At 36.8% G+C, this 18,257-nt stretch overlaps 2 protein-coding genes across 3 annotated transcripts; one reads left to right on the top strand and one right to left on the bottom strand.

The window, feature by feature from the left end:
• The first annotated feature begins 8,096 nt into the window (after positions 1-8,096).
• On the top strand, positions 8,097-11,340 carry LOC107396638 (uncharacterized). The gene is made up of 4 exons (XM_015976429.3): positions 8,097-8,178; positions 10,271-10,354; positions 10,700-10,968; positions 11,052-11,340. Exons 1-4 carry the CDS (start codon positions 8,170-8,172, stop codon positions 11,296-11,298), a joined length of 609 nt encoding a protein of 202 aa, XP_015831915.3. The 5' UTR covers positions 8,097-8,169; the 3' UTR covers positions 11,299-11,340.
• Positions 11,341-11,974: 634 nt separating this feature from the next.
• On the bottom strand, positions 11,975-18,031 carry cep63 (centrosomal protein 63). 2 transcript variants are annotated; one of them, XM_015976428.3, is made up of 14 exons: positions 17,838-18,031; positions 17,560-17,737; positions 15,904-15,999; positions 15,735-15,824; positions 15,561-15,665; positions 15,276-15,449; positions 14,804-14,949; positions 14,534-14,677; positions 14,335-14,437; positions 14,098-14,259; positions 13,766-13,852; positions 12,756-12,958; positions 12,448-12,685; positions 11,975-12,363 (listed from the first exon to the last, which is right to left on the bottom strand). In XM_015976428.3, the coding sequence occupies exons 1-14, from the start codon at positions 17,876-17,878 to the stop codon at positions 12,151-12,153; spliced, it is 1,980 nt and encodes a 659-aa protein (XP_015831914.3). In that variant the 5' UTR covers positions 17,879-18,031; the 3' UTR covers positions 11,975-12,150. The 2 variants fall into 2 exon arrangements, with proteins under 2 accessions (XP_015831914.3, XP_054605639.2); XM_054749664.2 differs by having other exon boundaries at positions 15,561-15,662.
• Between the last annotated feature and the right edge of the window lie 226 nt (positions 18,032-18,257).

Raw genomic sequence — 18,257 nt, 5'->3', positions numbered from 1 at the left:
TGACACATACTAATGTATGATGTTTTTATCATGTTTTCATGACACATACTAATGTATGATTTTTTATCATGTTTTCATGACACATACTAATGTATGATGTTTTATCATGTTTTCATGACACATACTAATGTATGATGTTTTTATTATGTTTTCATGACACATTCTAATGTATGATGTTTTTATCATGTTTTCATGACACATACTAATGTATGATGTTTTTACCATGTTTTCATGACACATACTAATGTATGATGTTTTATCATGTTTTCATGACACATACTAATGTATGATGTTTTTTCATGTTTTCATGACACATACTAATGTATGATGTTTTTATCCTGTTTTCATGACACATACTAAGGTATGATGTTTTATCATGTTTTCATGACACATACTAATGTATGATGTTTTTTCATGTTTTCATGACACATTCTAATGTATTATGTTTTTATCATGTTTTCATGACACATACTACTTTATGATGTTTTATCATGTTTTCATGACACATGCTAATGTATGATGTTTTTGTCATGTTTTCATGACACATACTAATGTATGATGTTTTTATCCTTTTTTCATGACACATACTAATGTATGATGTTTTATCATGTTTTCATGACACATACTAATGTATTATGTTTCATCATGTTTTCATGACACATACTATTGTATGATGTTTTTATTATGTTTTCATGACACATTCTAATGTATGATGTTTTTATCATGTTTTCATGACACATACTAATGTATGATGTTTTTTCATGTTTTCATGACACATTCTAATGTATGATGTTTTATCACGTTTTCATGACACATACTAATGTATGATGTTTTATCATGTTTTCATGACACATACTAATGTATGATGTTTTTTCTTGTTTTCATGACACATACTAATGTATGATGTTTTATCATGTTTTCATGACACATACTAATGTATTATGTTTATCATGTTTTCATGACCCATACTAATATATGATGTTTTATCATGTTTTCATGACACATACTAATGAATGATGTTTTTTCATGTTTTCATGACACATTCTAATGTATTATGTTTTCATCATGTTTTCAAGACACATACTAATGTATGATGTTTTTGTCATGTTTTCATGACACATACTAATGTATGATGTTTTTATCATGTTTTCATGACACATACTAATGTATGATTTTTTATCATGTTTTCATGACACATACTAATGTATGATGTTTTATCATGTTTTCATGACACATACTAATGTATGATGTTTTTATATCATGTTTTCATGACACATTCTAATGTATGATGTTTCATCATGTTTTCATGACCCATACTAATGTATGATGTTTTTATCATGTTTTTATGACACATACTAATGTATGATGTTTTTATCATGTTTTCATGACACATACTAATGTATGATAGTTCATCATGTTTTCATGACACATACTAATGTATGATGTTTTTATCATGTTTTCATGACATATACTAATGTATGATGTTTTTATCATGTTTTCATAACACATACTAATATATGATGTTTTATCATGTTTTCATGACACATACTAATGTATGATGTTTTTATCATGTTTTCATGACACATTCTAATGTATTATGTTTTCATCATGTTTTCATGACACATACTAATGTATGATGTTTTTGTCATGTTTTCATGACACATACTAATGTATGATGTTTTTATCATGTTTTCATGACACATACTAATGTATGATTTTTTATCATGTTTTCATGACACATACTATTGTATGATGTTTTATCATGTTTTCATGACACATACTAATGTATGATGTTTTTATTATGTTTTCATGACACATTCTAATGTATGATGTTTTATCATGTTTTAATGACACATACTAATGTATGATGTTTTTTCATGTTTTCATGACACATACTAATGTATGATGTTTTTATCCTGTTTTCATGACACATACTAAGGTATGATGTTTTATCATGTTTTCATGACACATACTAATGTATGATGTTTTTGTCATGTTTTCATGACACATACTAATGTATGATGTTTTTATCCTTTTTTCATGACACATACTAATGTATGATGTTTTATCATGTTTTCATGACACATACTAATGTATTATGTTTCATCATGTTTTCATGACACATACTATTGTATGATGTTTTTATTATGTTTTCATGACACATTCTAATGTGTGATGTTTTTATCATGTTTTCATGACACATACTAATGTATGATGTTTTTTCATGTTTTCATGACACATTCTAATGTATGATGTTTTATCATGTTTTCATGACACATACTAACGTATGATGTTTTATCATGTTTTCATGACACATACTAATGTATGACGTTTTTTCATGTTTTCATGACACATTCTAATGTATTATGTTTTTATCATATTTTCATGACACATACTAATGTATTATGTTTTTATCATGTTTTCATGACACATACTAATGTATGATGTTTTATCATGTTTTCATGACACATACTAATGAATGATGTTTTCATCATGTTTTCATGACACATACTAATGTATGATGTTTTTATTATGTTTTCATGACACATTCTAATGTATGATGTTTGTATCATGTTTTCATGACACATACTAATGTATGATGTTTTTGTTCATGTTTTCATGACACATACTAATGTATGATATTTTATCATGTTTTCATGACACATACTAATGTATGATGTTTTTTCATGTTTTCATGACACATTCTAATGTATTATGTTTTTATCATGTTTTCATGACACATACTAATGTATGATGTTTTTATCATGTTTTCATGACACATACTAATGTATGATGTTTTTATCATGTTTTCATGACACATACTAATGTATGATGTTTTTATCTTGTTTCCATGACACATACTAATGTATGATGTTTTTATCATGTTTTCATGACATATTCTAATGTATGATGTTTTATCATGTTTTCATGACACATACTAATGTATGATGTTTTTTCATGTTTTCATGACACATTCTAATGTATTATGTTTTTATCATGTTTTCATGACACATACTAATGTATGATGTTTTATCATGTTTTCATGACACATACTAAGGTATGATGTTTTTATCATGTTTTCATGACACATACTAATGTATGATTTTTTATCATGTTTTCATGACACATACTGATGTATTTTGTTTTTATCATGTTTTCATGACATATTCTAATGTATGATGTTTTATCATGTTTTCATGACACATACTAATGTAAGATGTTTTATCATGTTTTCATGACACATACTAATGTATGATGTTTTATCATGTTTTCATGACACATACCGATGTATTATGTTTTTATCATGTTTTCATGACACATACTAATGTATGATGTTTTATCATGTTTTCATGACACATACTAATGTATGATGTTTTATCATGTTTTCCTGACACATACTAATGTATGATGTTTTTTCATGTTTTCATGACACATTCTAATGTATTATGTTTTTATCATGTTTTCATGACACATACTAATGTATGATGTTTTATCATGTTTTCATGACACATACTAATGTATGATGTTTTTATCATGTTTTCATGACACATACTGATGTATTATGTTTTCATCATGTTTTCATGACACATTCTAATGTATGATGTTTTATCATGTTTTCATGACACATACTAATGTATGATGTTTTTATTATGTTTTCATGACACATTCTGATGTATTATGTTTTTATCATGCTTTCATGACACATACTAATGTATGATGTTTTTATCATGTTTTCATGACACATACTAATGCATGATGTTTTTATCATGTTTTCATGACACATACTAATGTATGATGTTTTATCATGCTTTCATGACACATACTAATGTATGATGTTTTTATCATGTTTTCATGACACATACTAATGTATAATGTTTTTTATCATGTTTTTATGACACATACTGATGTATTATGTTTTTATCATGTTTTCATGACACATACTAATGTATGATGTTTTTATTATGTTTTCATGACACATTCTGATGTATTATGTTTTTATCATGCTTTCATGACACATACTAATGTATGATGTTTTTATTATGTTTTCATGACACATTCTAATGTATGATGTTTTTATCATGTTTTCATGACACATACTAATGTATGATGTTTTTTCATGTTTTCATGACACATTCTAATGTATGATGTTTTATCACGTTTTCATGACACATACTAATGTATGATGTTTTATCATGTTTTCATGACACATACTAATGTATGATGTTTTTTCTTGTTTTCATGACACATACTAATGTATGATGTTTTATCATGTTTTCATGACACATACTAATGTATTATGTTTATCATGTTTTCATGACCCATACTAATATATGATGTTTTATCATGTTTTCATGACACATACTAATGAATGATGTTTTTTCATGTTTTCATGACACATTCTAATGTATTATGTTTTCATCATGTTTTCAAGACACATACTAATGTATGATGTTTTTGTCATGTTTTCATGACACATACTAATGTATGATGTTTTTATCATGTTTTCATGACACATACTAATGTATGATTTTTTATCATGTTTTCATGACACATACTAATGTATGATGTTTTATCATGTTTTCATGACACATACTAATGTATGATGTTTTTATATCATGTTTTCATGACACATTCTAATGTATGATGTTTCATCATGTTTTCATGACCCATACTAATGTATGATGTTTTTATCATGTTTTTATGACACATACTAATGTATGATGTTTTTATCATGTTTTCATGACACATACTAATGTATGATAGTTCATCATGTTTTCATGACACATACTAATGTATGATGTTTTTATCATGTTTTCATGACATATACTAATGTATGATGTTTTTATCATGTTTTCATAACACATACTAATATATGATGTTTTATCATGTTTTCATGACACATACTAATGTATGATGTTTTTATCATGTTTTCATGACACATTCTAATGTATTATGTTTTCATCATGTTTTCATGACACATACTAATGTATGATGTTTTTGTCATGTTTTCATGACACATACTAATGTATGATGTTTTTATCATGTTTTCATGACACATACTAATGTATGATTTTTTATCATGTTTTCATGACACATACTATTGTATGATGTTTTATCATGTTTTCATGACACATACTAATGTATGATGTTTTTATTATGTTTTCATGACACATTCTAATGTATGATGTTTTTATCATGTTTTCATGACACATACTAATGTATGATGTTTTTACCATGTTTTCATGACACATACTAATGTATGATGTTTTATCATGTTTTAATGACACATACTAATGTATGATGTTTTTTCATGTTTTCATGACACATACTAATGTATGATGTTTTTATCCTGTTTTCATGACACATACTAAGGTATGATGTTTTATCATGTTTTCATGACACATACTAATGTATGATGTTTTTGTCATGTTTTCATGACACATACTAATGTATGATGTTTTTATCCTTTTTTCATGACACATACTAATGTATGATGTTTTATCATGTTTTCATGACACATACTAATGTATTATGTTTCATCATGTTTTCATGACACATACTATTGTATGATGTTTTTATTATGTTTTCATGACACATTCTAATGTGTGATGTTTTTATCATGTTTTCATGACACATACTAATGTATGATGTTTTTTCATGTTTTCATGACACATTCTAATGTATGATGTTTTATCATGTTTTCATGACACATACTAACGTATGATGTTTTATCATGTTTTCATGACACATACTAATGTATGACGTTTTTTCATGTTTTCATGACACATTCTAATGTATTATGTTTTTATCATATTTTCATGACACATACTAATGTATTATGTTTTTATCATGTTTTCATGACACATACTAATGTATGATGTTTTATCATGTTTTCATGACACATACTAATGAATGATGTTTTCATCATGTTTTCATGACACATACTAATGTATGATGTTTTTATTATGTTTTCATGACACATTCTAATGTATGATGTTTGTATCATGTTTTCATGACACATACTAATGTATGATGTTTTTGTTCATGTTTTCATGACACATACTAATGTATGATATTTTATCATGTTTTCATGACACATACTAATGTATGATGTTTTTTCATGTTTTCATGACACATTCTAATGTATTATGTTTTTATCATGTTTTCATGACACATACTAATGTATGATGTTTTTATCATGTTTTCATGACACATACTAATGTATGATGTTTTTATCATGTTTTCATGACACATACTAATGTATGATGTTTTTATCTTGTTTCCATGACACATACTAATGTATGATGTTTTTATCATGTTTTCATGACATATTCTAATGTATGATGTTTTATCATGTTTTCATGACACATACTAATGTATGATGTTTTTTCATGTTTTCATGACACATTCTAATGTATTATGTTTTTATCATGTTTTCATGACACATACTAATGTATGATGTTTTATCATGTTTTCATGACACATACTAAGGTATGATGTTTTTATCATGTTTTCATGACACATACTAATGTATGATTTTTTATCATGTTTTCATGACACATACTGATGTATTTTGTTTTTATCATGTTTTCATGACATATTCTAATGTATGATGTTTTATCATGTTTTCATGACACATACTAATGTAAGATGTTTTATCATGTTTTCATGACACATACTAATGTATGATGTTTTATCATGTTTTCATGACACATACCGATGTATTATGTTTTTATCATGTTTTCATGACACATACTAATGTATGATGTTTTATCATGTTTTCATGACACATACTAATGTATGATGTTTTATCATGTTTTCCTGACACATACTAATGTATGATGTTTTTTCATGTTTTCATGACACATTCTAATGTATTATGTTTTTATCATGTTTTCATGACACATACTAATGTATGATGTTTTATCATGTTTTCATGACACATACTAATGTATGATGTTTTTATCATGTTTTCATGACACATACTGATGTATTATGTTTTCATCATGTTTTCATGACACATTCTAATGTATGATGTTTTATCATGTTTTCATGACACATACTAATGTATGATGTTTTTATTATGTTTTCATGACACATTCTGATGTATTATGTTTTTATCATGCTTTCATGACACATACTAATGTATGATGTTTTTATCATGTTTTCATGACACATACTAATGCATGATGTTTTTATCATGTTTTCATGACACATACTAATGTATGATGTTTTATCATGTTTTCATGACACATACTAATGTATGATGTTTTTATCATGTTTTCATGACACATACTAATGTATAATGTTTTTTATCATGTTTTTATGACACATACTGATGTATTATGTTTTTATCATGTTTTCATGACACATACTAATGTATGATGTTTTTATTATGTTTTCATGACACATTCTGATGTATTATGTTTTTATCATGCTTTCATGACACATACTAATGTATGATGTTTTTATCATGTTTTCATGACACATACTAATGTATGATGTTTTTATCATGTTTTCATGACACATACTAATGTATAATGTTTTTTTATCATGTTTTTATGACACATACTTATGTATTATGTTTTTATCATGTTTTCATGACACATACTAATGTATGTTGTTTTTATCATGTTTTAATGACACATTCTAATGTATGATATTTTATCATGTTTTCATGACACATACTAATGTATGTTGTTTTTATCATGTTTTAATGACACATTCTAATGTATGATATTTTATCATGTTTTCATGACACATACTAATGTATGATGTTTTATCTTGTTTTCATGACACATACTAATGTATGATATTTTTTATCTTAATACATAATATAATATAATATAATATAATATAATACAACCATTTGTTTAATGCTGATCGTTTTGCCTCTAACAGTTTTGTAACTTTTCTTCATGAATGAAAACACAGCTGAATGTTTGTAATATAAACTGAATGCCACATTAAACTCACTCATGCTGTTTTAAATTTGATCATAAACACATCATAGTTCTAAAGAATGCTGTGCATCTGCATCCTACAGCATTATTTAAAAACAAGCTGATTCAAAATCTGACCTGAGAGAACGTCACCTTGTTTAGAGCTTATTCTAAAGCAAAGATCTTTGCCTTGGTCTCTGTTACCTTCTGCAGACTCTGCTCCATCATGGAAGATGTGAGTTTTTACGGCCATGATTATGTTTGACTTTAGCTAGATGTTTATGATGATGTTTAGATGTTCTGTGATCAGTAAATCTCTCTGCTTAAGTCAGAAGCTCTCTATAGTTGTTATGTTTGGGACATTGGTCCATCTCCCCATCAGCTGCCACATGCTGCTGAATCTCCACAGAGCTCACATGTTGAGCCCCGCTCTGGGTTTCCTACCATTGACCTTGAGCCTGTGTGACCTGAGTTTAAGTCCTGGACTATTGTAGGCCGCACTTCTGTTTTCGTGGCACCTATGCCACTTAGGGCAAACCTGCCAGCCTTCCAGACTATATCTATGACAGAGCTAGAGGAACTCATTTCTAAGCAAAAACCTTCTGGTTCCCCTTATGATGCTCTTCCCCCAAGGATGCTTACGAAGGCTTTTTCTGTTCTGGCCCCTTATGTACTGGTTATCTTAAATACCAGTCTGGCCTCTTGAGTGGTTCCCCTTACTTTTAAGAGGGTTGTTGTACGACCACTGCTGAAAAAGAAGGGGATGGAAGAAACTGTGTTAGCCAATTACAGACCTATCTCTCATCTACCTTACTTATCCAAGCTGCTTGAGAGGGTTGTATATTTACAGCTGGTTGCATTTTTAGACACTCACAAACTCTGGGAGAGCTTTCAGTCAGGGTTCAGAGCAGGTCACAGTACAGAGACTGCACTTTTAATGGTTCTTAATGATGTTTTTTAGCTTGTGACGAGGGGGATGCTAGATTTGTCTGCGGCCTGACACGGTCGATCATGACATACTTTTGGATCGGCTACAACACTGGGCGGGAATTACCGGTGCAGCCCTTCAATGGCTACACTCCTACTTATCTGACAGGAGTTTTTGTGTCAGTGTAGGTGAAACCTCCTCGACCTGGAAGGGGCTCAAGTGGGGTGTGCCACAGGGGTCTGTACTGGGTCCGCTTCTTTTTGCCATCTACTTACTACCGTTGAGGGAATCTTCTTCTGCGGTTCGGCATGCGTTTTCATTTTTATGCTGACGACTGTCAGATCTACCTTCCCCTTCAGCGGGGGGTCGATGGGTCAATATCAAAGCTTGTAGATGCCTTAGAGGATGTGCACTCCTGGATGGCAACAAACTTTTTACATCTGAATGATGCTAAGACTGAAGTAATTGTACTTAGCCCTGGCATGTCTACACGCCCATACGATGCTGTGAATCTGGGCCCTTTAGCATCTAACGTGAAGACCACCATCCGAAATTTGGGAGTGCAACAGGACTCAGCCCTTAAATTTGACGCGCAAATCAACCAGGTTGTGCGATCGTGTTTTTTTTTTTTTACTTACGCCGCCTAGCCAGAATTAAGCCCCTGCTGTCCAGAGTACATCTAGAGACTGTCACACAGGCTTTTGTTCTTTCAAGGCTCGACTACTGCAATGCACTGTATGCCGGCTTTACTCAGGGTGCGGTAGCACGCTTGCAGTTAGTACAAAACTCAGCCGCTAGGTTTGTGACAGGCACTAGGCGCAGGGAACATATCACCCCTGTGTTGGCATCCCTTCATTGGCTGCCTGTGCAATACAGGGCAAAATTCAAGGTCTTGGTACTGACATACAAGGCCTTACAAGGAACTGCTCCAGCATATCTTGGCAACCTTTTGCATAGACACGCCCCCTCGCAGGCCCATCGCTCAGCCGGCAGGGAGCTGTTGATGGTTCCACGCACTAAGTACAGGTCACGGGGGGACCATGCATTCTCCGTGTTGGCACCTGCACTTTGGAACCAGTTGCCTTTGGTGGTGCGTCAGTCACCCTCATTGGGGGGTTTTTAAGACTCGCCTTAAGACCCATTTTTTTGTCGAGGCATTCCAGGATTAGCAAATTTTACCCGGTTTCGACGCCCCGGCCTCTTAATCTTTTCCAGGATTTTATTTTTTGCTTTTACTCTCCTCTTTTAATTGATTTTGTGTTGGTTTTACGATTGTTATATTTTATTCTGATGGTTTTATGTTTTTATTGTGTTGTGTTCAGTACCTTGGGTGTCTGCATTGGTTGCAGAAGGGGCTTTATAAATAAATGAAATGAAATGACTCTCCCCCCTCATCCAGCCTCTGGGATCAGGTCCCCAGCTGGTCCAGGAGTCTTATGACACGGAACCCATAGATGTGGATGTTTGGGATGAACAGCAGAAGGTACAAGTAGAGGGCTAAATCAAACCCTAACCACTAGATATGGACATTTAGAAAGAGCTGGACCCATCATTTGAAACTTTATTGATCCGCATGTTTCCAACAGTAGCTACAGAATTTTATTTTCCTTTCAGATACGCTGTTTTTGTTTTCGTCCATCAGGGTTTATGAAGTTGTAAAGTTGGAACTTGTTTTAGATGAAAACTTAACTTTGTGGCAAGAATGAGTTTTCAGATGAACCTCAGTGAAAGTGAGACATTTATGAGAATTAAAGTAATGCTGTGGTGGGGCCTATGCCCGCCTGTCTCATGTCTTTTGCATCATGTAAGACATAATTCTGTCCAACAGCAGTCCCTTGCTGCTGAGATTCCCACTCTTCGGCCCCTCAACTCCTGTCCCTCCACACCTGCTCCGGACTTTCTCCTCCCCCTTGGTTTAAAGCCAGGACCCCAGCCTTCCTTTTCCACCTCAGACCTCCAGACCTGGAGTTTGGGATCCAACCCTGATCGTGTCCAGCAGGATGCAGTCCCAGGATGGGACTCGCCCCTTCGGTTCCATGGCTATCCTATTGAAGAGTACCAAGCTATTTACCACTCTGTGGTAGATCCCATGCTGAGGCATGTTATAAAATTTATGATTAGCTCAGAATTTATTCTAAACAATTTATGACTTTCATCCTTAAAACTGTTTTCTCTATTAGAAAAAGAAATGGCAAACGTCGTAAATACAGCCAGAAGTTGGGAAGACAAATAAAAAAGAGACTTTCGAAAAGACTGAGCCATCCGCAGCTGAAGGTGAGAGAGACAGTGGGTGGACTCCTTCTGATTGAAGAGTCTAAAGCGGTGGCAAAGCTACCACATCTGGATGTTTCTGATGAACCAAAAGTGAATGTACCAAACTGCAGCGACACCCAACCAACAGCTGAAACATCAGCAGCCGCAGTTTGAAACCCAGTGTTGTTTTAATAAAATTACTTTTTTCTTTGAGCATATGGAGACAAATCACTCTTCTGCATGTTTCACACAAATACATATTTATAAGCCTCTAAAAACACAGAAAACATAGTTTTAAGTGAGAAGAACTCAAGTTTGGTTTTTCAGCGTGTCCTTTCTGAAGCATTAACATTTCTAAATATATTCATGCAGAAGAGACTGAAAGTAGAGACAGCTTGTGACTTTTAGAAGGAATTAAACTTTTATTTTAATGCATTTACATAAAAGCCCTCACCTGGTTTGGTTTATTATTAAATCTTCTGTTTAGTCTCTAACGCGTACAATCACTACCTTCAATAAAATTAATAGATGTGGAAAAAATGGGTGGTGCCGTTTAAGAATAAATAAACTAAACAAAGGTCATTAAAACAATCTAAAGGACACACACACACACACACACACACACACACACACACACACACACACACACACACACACACACACACACACACACTTAAACCACCCAAAGGAAATCTGATTTTTTAAATTGTTTCTCAGCAGAATAATTTATAATACATATATTTACAGACATAAGGGACATTCCAGTCATCTGTCTTGGACTGATGAAGAAAAATGTCCGTTCCAGTTTTGTTTCTTTAGTTAGTTCAGCACTAATAAACTATAGCAATGATTATTTGTTCAATACATTTATTTTATGGTTGGTTCAAAGTAAATATGCTGATGAAGGAAGACCAAAGGAGTCAAAAACACATTCATGTAGACAAAGTTAATCAGACCAGACGCTCGGTCCGCTCTGGCTGATGAAGATGTGAAGTTAAAACACTTTGCAGTGATTCGTTACCAACGTTAGAGCTGAGGAGTTGAATGACTCTGCTCTGATGTTGGCTCAGCCTCAGGCCCCGAGCCACCGGCCAGATATCTGGACACCGTTCTGGTATTGTGCTCTCTCATCCCCAGGATGTGATGGTCCAGCCTCTGCAGCAGCTCCTCGGACCGTAAGCTCTCGTCCTCTAAGAAACGAGTGACCATGCCGCGTGCAGACGACACTGATGAAGGATCCTGGGAGGAAAAACAAACATCTGCAGAAGTCCTGGCAGAAGAACTGTACATTATGGACTTTTATCATAAAACACGCGGCCTCACTTTGTCTTTGAATCCTGGTGTCACGGAGCCTTCTGAGCCTGAGCTTTGGCCCTCAGCAGCAGATTCATTGAGACTTAATGCTGTCACCGAGTTCCTCCTGGTCAGTCTGGTGCTGATGCTGGAGGAAGAGGAGGAGGAGGAATGGTCTCCATGCCTTGTAGGGGACAGCATCTGCAGCTCTCTGAAGAGCCTCTGGATTTCTCCCTCACAGCTCTGGGCTTTATCCTGCACCTGAGGCCTGCAAAACAGGGTTTCATCATCAGTTCTGGAACAGCTTGGACTGGTACCCATTTGGACATGCCACCTACCCGTCCTGGTCCTGCTGTGGCTGCTCAGAGATGGCGTGGCTGAGCAGAGCGCTCTCATACTTCTCCCGATGTGTCTGATTTGAGCTGTCACGCTGTGACTGCTCCTTGGCGAGAACCTTCTTTAACTGATTATTTTCCTGTTCCAGGCTCCTCAAGGAGGGCTTGAGGCTCTCCTTCAGAGAATCTGGGAAGGAACCCCCCCTCTGGGGAGAGACAAGAGACACACAGGCAGGAGTCACGTTTGATGGTCCCTAGCTGCTGCTGCTGCTTTTAAAGCTGGGAGGACACTGTGCGACTTTTTCACTCGTAGCACTCAGCTTCAGCTCACACTGCACGACTTCATCGCAGGGCAGATCTCACGAGTCGTGTGCTCACACTGAACGTCTGGTAGCAACACGGCCCTAAAAATATGCTAAAAATAGCAGTTTTTACACAACATGTGACACTTTTTTGTCTCGTCTTGCCTGTTGTCCTTCGGGAGCGCTGCAGGAGGACACACAGGGATTTATGGGGTTGGATGAGGAAAACGAAATAAAGAAAGTAAATCTGTGTTTTGTGATCAGTTTAATTTGACACGAACACGACAAACACGCTTTCTTGACAATCTTTGTGAGTGAAAAAACGTGTAGAAATAAAAACGAACAGCGTGTGTTATTAGGGAAATAGCGGGCGAGCGGTGTTGATGCAGGATTGCGCATGCACCGTGAGCGGTTCTGGTAGTTTTTGGGTCGCAGCTGCTCGCAGCGCCGCTTCAACAGTGCGATACCCTCACGAGGGACGAGCGAAATATCAAACACGCCAGAAGTCCGTGCGAGCTCACGACTGCTGATCGGCAGCTGGTCACGTGGTGTTAATCGCCTCTCGTAACCCCCTGTACACTACACGACGCTCAGCGCAAGACTCGCCCCGATGTCGTGGATTCTCGCACGAGTGGAAAATCGGCTCAAAAAAGGGAAAAAGTCGCACAGCGTACGCCCGGCTTAAGGTTGTGTGGTGGATATCAGACAGACCTTGGGTGAGGGAGGCTCCAGTCGCTGCAGCAGACCTTTCAGATGCTGGTTCTCAGCTTGTAAAGTCTCCAGCTGTGCCTGAGTCACCTGAGAAAGGAAAACATTTCTGATTCAGGACTATCGTGTGGGGATCAGACCTGCTGCTATACTTCCAAAAGCAGGTTTAGATGTAACTAGTTATCTGAGGGCTAATGTGAGCGGGGACGTTGACCAACACATATCCAGCACACACGCCTGTAACAGGATCTCACTGCTCACAACGGAGGAGGACATTTACAGTCTCATGTAAATCTTGGGACTCCACATTTTCCACAATTGTTCCAGAGCCCCACCTCGCCTCGGAGCTGCTGCCTGACGCTAGGCAAGGGTCCGCTCAGAGCAGCGATGGGGAGGTCACGTTGATACAGCTCACTCGTCAACTTTGACACCTCCTCTTTCGTTCCCTCAGCTTCGCCACTGTGAGTCTGCCTGGTCCTCTGGAGCTCCTCTTTGAGCTGAAGAACACACCCAGAGATGAGAAACAGAAGCTGAAACTGTTAAACGTCACTCATCAGGTCAGAGTCCCTAACCTTCTTGATCTCTGTGACAGAGGAGTCACAGTGCACTTTCACATTTTTCAGTTCCTGCTCCATCTTTGAAGCGTTGTCCTGCTGTCTGCTCATGTTCTCCAACCTGAGCCCAAACGAGGAAAACGAGCAGGTAGAAACATTCAGAGCTCAGAATAAACCCGGCTTGGTTTGATTGGGTGAGCGTGAAAGCAGCAGCCACCTTTCTCTGACACAGGAGAGCTCCGCCTTCAGCTGGAGCTCACAGACCTGAGCACTCTGAAGCTTGGCTGTAGTCCTCTCCAGAGCCTTCCTGAGAGTTTCCACACCGGCACAGCCCTGAGCTGACAGACAGTCCTCCAGAGAGCTGCAGACACAACAACACGCTCACATGCATAACGAAAGCAGAACCAGAACCGGGAAAGCCAGTAGGGAACGCCACCCTTGCAACATGCCACTGTAATGACATGACTACCATCAGAGATGCACCCACCGGATGACTTGATCTTTAGCTTGCAGCACTTGCGTGAGTCGAGCAGCTTCCTCACACAATCTCTGCTGCTCAAGACCGGCTCTGAGCATAAACGCATCCCGGGAGTCTAGCACGGCGTGGAGGTTGTCTCGTTGCCCCGACGGCAACTGTGGAGCAGCAGATTCCTAGCTCATTAGAGCTCATTTCAACATGGACGCCTGAAGTGATCAGCTCTTTCAATTAATTTGTTTGACTTTTTTTTTCTTTCAGCTCAAGTATTTACGGCTCTTTTCCTGCAGCTTTAATGACGTGATTGGATGGAAGCTGTAATAAAAGCCTAAATGAAATTCGTCCAAACTTTAGAAGACCTTTGGAGTCCAAACAGTGAGACTTTTATCTCCAGAGTTGTTACAAACACCTGGAATCTGATGGAAGATGTTTGGTATCCAGCTGAGAAGCCACACATCTCACATGTTCCTGTCGCCCTGCTAACCTGCTGCTCTCTCTGGGACTGTCCCAACAGCACCTCCAGCGGTCTGAGGCGATCCAGTTCCAGTTCCTGTGAGTGCAGGCTGGCCTGAGCCTTCTCCAGCTGTGCACGCAGATGCTGCACCTCTGAACAGCACTCCTTGTGTTCCCTCTCCACCCGCCCCGATGCCCATTGGCTCTGGAAAAACAAATATTACTGAAATGCAACAACAATGCAGCAGTCTTCCACACTTTTATACACTAAATATGTCTGGCTTCCTGAGTGAAAGTCATAAATGTGCTTTTTAACCTTTAAGTGAGCAAGCTCCTGGTTCAGGCTTTTATTCTGGAGCTCCAGTGTGGTCAGCTGGTTTTGGTACCGAGTTCGCTGCTGCTCAGAGCGCTGCTGATGCTTCTGCACCAATGTAAGAACGATTAATCAAATTCCAGGAGATGGAAATGCCAGGAAAATCTATTAGTTCACCTTTGCAAGCTCAGTCTCCTTTCCACCTCCACTTGTCTCCTTAAGCTGTTTGCGATGAAGCTTCTGGTAACTTCTCTTCAACTTGTCCAACTATAAGAAACGATGTTAACAATAAACATGATACAAGCGATATAGCTGAGTGCATTTGAGGAAAAACAGATGATCACACCTCTTCACGGAGTCTCTTTAGTTGTTGTTCGTACTTGGATACCAACTCTTGCCGATCCGTCTGAACGGCTTCAAGCTGCTTGTGAAGAAGTCCAATCTGCAACAAATACATGAGGCATAATACTTCTGTTTTTATGTGTTTTTTAGATGCCTCTAAGGCCTTTGACAGAGTCAATCATCAGAAATTATTCATCAAGCTACAAAACAGAGGGGTCCCTTCTTACCTAGTTAGGATTTTGCACTTCTGGTACTCTCATCAACTGATGCAGGTAAAGTGGGGGACAGAAGTGTCTGAACCTTTCTCCGTATCAAATGGAGTCAGACAAGGCGGGATTCTGTCACCTGTCCTTTTTAACCTGTACCTTGACGAGTTGTCTGTTACTCTGAATGCTAGTAAGACTGGATGCTTGGTGGGTGACCGACTGGTAAATCATTTAATATATGCAGATGACCTAGTCCTCATGTCTCCCTATAGCGCAGGCCTGCAGCAGCTGCTCAGGGCATGTGCTAAGTATGGTGAGCAATTTGACATCCTGTTTAACCCTAAAAAGAGTGTGGTTATGATTGCTGCTACTAAAGGGGACCTGAAGCTTAATTTTCCATCTTTTAACTTAACAAATCAGGTCCTGGAAGTGGTAAGCAAAGTAAAATATTTGGGGCACATTTTAAGAAGTGACCTCTGTGATGACGAGGACATTAAGAGGCAGTGTGGTAAGCTGTACATGCAGGCTAACACTCTGGCACGTAACTTTGGCATGTGCTCAGATCCTGTAAAAGTGTCCCTCTTTCGTTCCTTTTGTACTCCTCTCTATACCGCCCACTTGTGGTGCAACTATAGTAAGGTAGTAATGAAGAAGCTTCAAGTGGCTTATCAGGATGCTTTTAGAATCCTCATGAAGCTCCCTAGATGGACTTCGGCAAGTCACATGTTTGTTACGAGTAACATCCCAACTTTTCATGCGCTTCTGAGGCTCTTCATGTACAAATTCATCTGCCGACTGAGTTTGTCAGCTAACGCGGTTGTTAGAGCTCTGTCATCTTTATCTTACAGTGACACGAGGTACTCCTCAGTCCTTTTTAAACATTGGAGCAACTGCCTATATGGTTTGTAATTAGAATGTGTTTGTATTTTATTTTTTTATTTATTTTTTATTTTTTTTATTCTTGTTATGGACATATCCCTTGTCTGAAATAAAGTTTGATTGATTGATTGAATAGGTGATGGTGTTATTATGGGAATAGAGATAAAATGCTTCATGCCACAACTATTTACTGTCTCCTTCCTTACGGTTTAAAACATGTCCTAAAACCAACATCCTCACACATTTACATTTATTTTTGAAACATTTAATTGAATCTGCAGGAGGTTTTGTTTTGAGAGTACAACGAATCTTCATAGCAGAGGCTTTCTGATCATTTAAGGAATAATTTAGTAAGTCTCCAACATTAGGTGAGGCCAGAAATGGAGACAGTGGCCATAAAAACTGTTTTAGCAGGAGAGTCCATGTTTGGAATTGGAAATGGGATGGAAAAATGTTACCTTCAAAATGCTGCATGTCAAAATAAGGGCATGCTTGCTTTTTTATTACAAGCTTCTGTGTTGATTAAATTACTTTTGTGATTCTTTTGAGCAAAAAAGGATGAATCGTCACTTCACCTCCAGATCCCTCCGTTCAATGGTAGTCTTGGAGGTTAAAAGCTCTTCTTCTCCACTGGTGACCCTGAGCTGCAGAGCGTGGAGCTCAGCCTCCCACTCCCTCTTCTGATGATTGATCATAATGTCAATCTGTCTCATCAGCTCCTGCAGCTCAGGCTCGCATGAGGACAGGACAGAGCTGCGTAGCAGAAGATTAAAGCGTGTTATCAACTTCATTTGTGTAAACACGCATCTAAAGATGGCTGACTTAGCCTCACGACAAACCAAACGTCTGTTACCTTATATCAGGATTCTGTATTGATTCCAAAGAAACCTCCATCTCGTTCAAAAATGGCGCCGTCTGTCCCCTCTGCGCGCTAAGGTGCTACAACACGGTGGACTCTATCCAGATTGTCCTTACAAGCTAAGACCGGCACGTTGTAGAGTATAAACAAGTTTGATGACATCGCTACGTCAACAACACTATTCGGCGTTCAACTGCTTTTCTTTACAAAGAATTTCCGGTTCCAAGGCGGTACATCCGCCTTCTAACTGTGACCTCATTACGTTTTACGTAGGCAACATTTTAAAAAATGTAATTTATTATTTGGTCTTCGACTTTAAAAATAAGGTTTGGGAGGGAAAATTAAAGAAAAAACAAACACATTAATCTCACGGCTTAAGATTCAGATGTCGTGTAACGTGAAGGTACGTCTGAA

Source organism: Nothobranchius furzeri, chromosome 16 (assembly GCF_043380555.1).
Source record: "Nothobranchius furzeri strain GRZ-AD chromosome 16, NfurGRZ-RIMD1, whole genome shotgun sequence".
Lineage (NCBI taxonomy): Eukaryota > Metazoa > Chordata > Actinopteri > Cyprinodontiformes > Nothobranchiidae > Nothobranchius > Nothobranchius furzeri.
The sequence above is the reverse complement of the archived record's forward strand: the minus strand, read 5'-3'. Positions and strand labels throughout refer to the sequence as shown.

What these genes read in the sequence shown, in the direction of transcription:
- cep63 (XM_015976428.3), bottom strand. Translation starts at nt 17,878, where the DNA reads ATGGAGGTTTCTTTGGAATCAATACAGAATCCTGATATAAG. An exon ending in TAAAGAGACTCCGTGAAGAG is followed by an intron (nt 15,825 to 15,903) that starts GTGTGATCATCT and finishes CGTTTCTTATAG; the next exon opens with TTGGACAAGTTGAAGAGAAG. An exon ending in TGGAGCCTCCCTCACCCAAG is followed by an intron (nt 12,959 to 13,765) that starts GTCTGTCTGATA and finishes GTCTCTCCCCAG; the next exon opens with AGGGGGGGTTCCTTCCCAGA.
- LOC107396638 (XM_015976429.3), top strand. An exon ending in TTTGGGATGAACAGCAGAAG is followed by an intron (nt 10,355 to 10,699) that starts GTACAAGTAGAG and finishes TCTGTCCAACAG; the next exon opens with CAGTCCCTTGCTGCTGAGAT. An exon ending in GTGGTAGATCCCATGCTGAG is followed by an intron (nt 10,969 to 11,051) that starts GCATGTTATAAA and finishes TTTCTCTATTAG; the next exon opens with AAAAAGAAATGGCAAACGTC.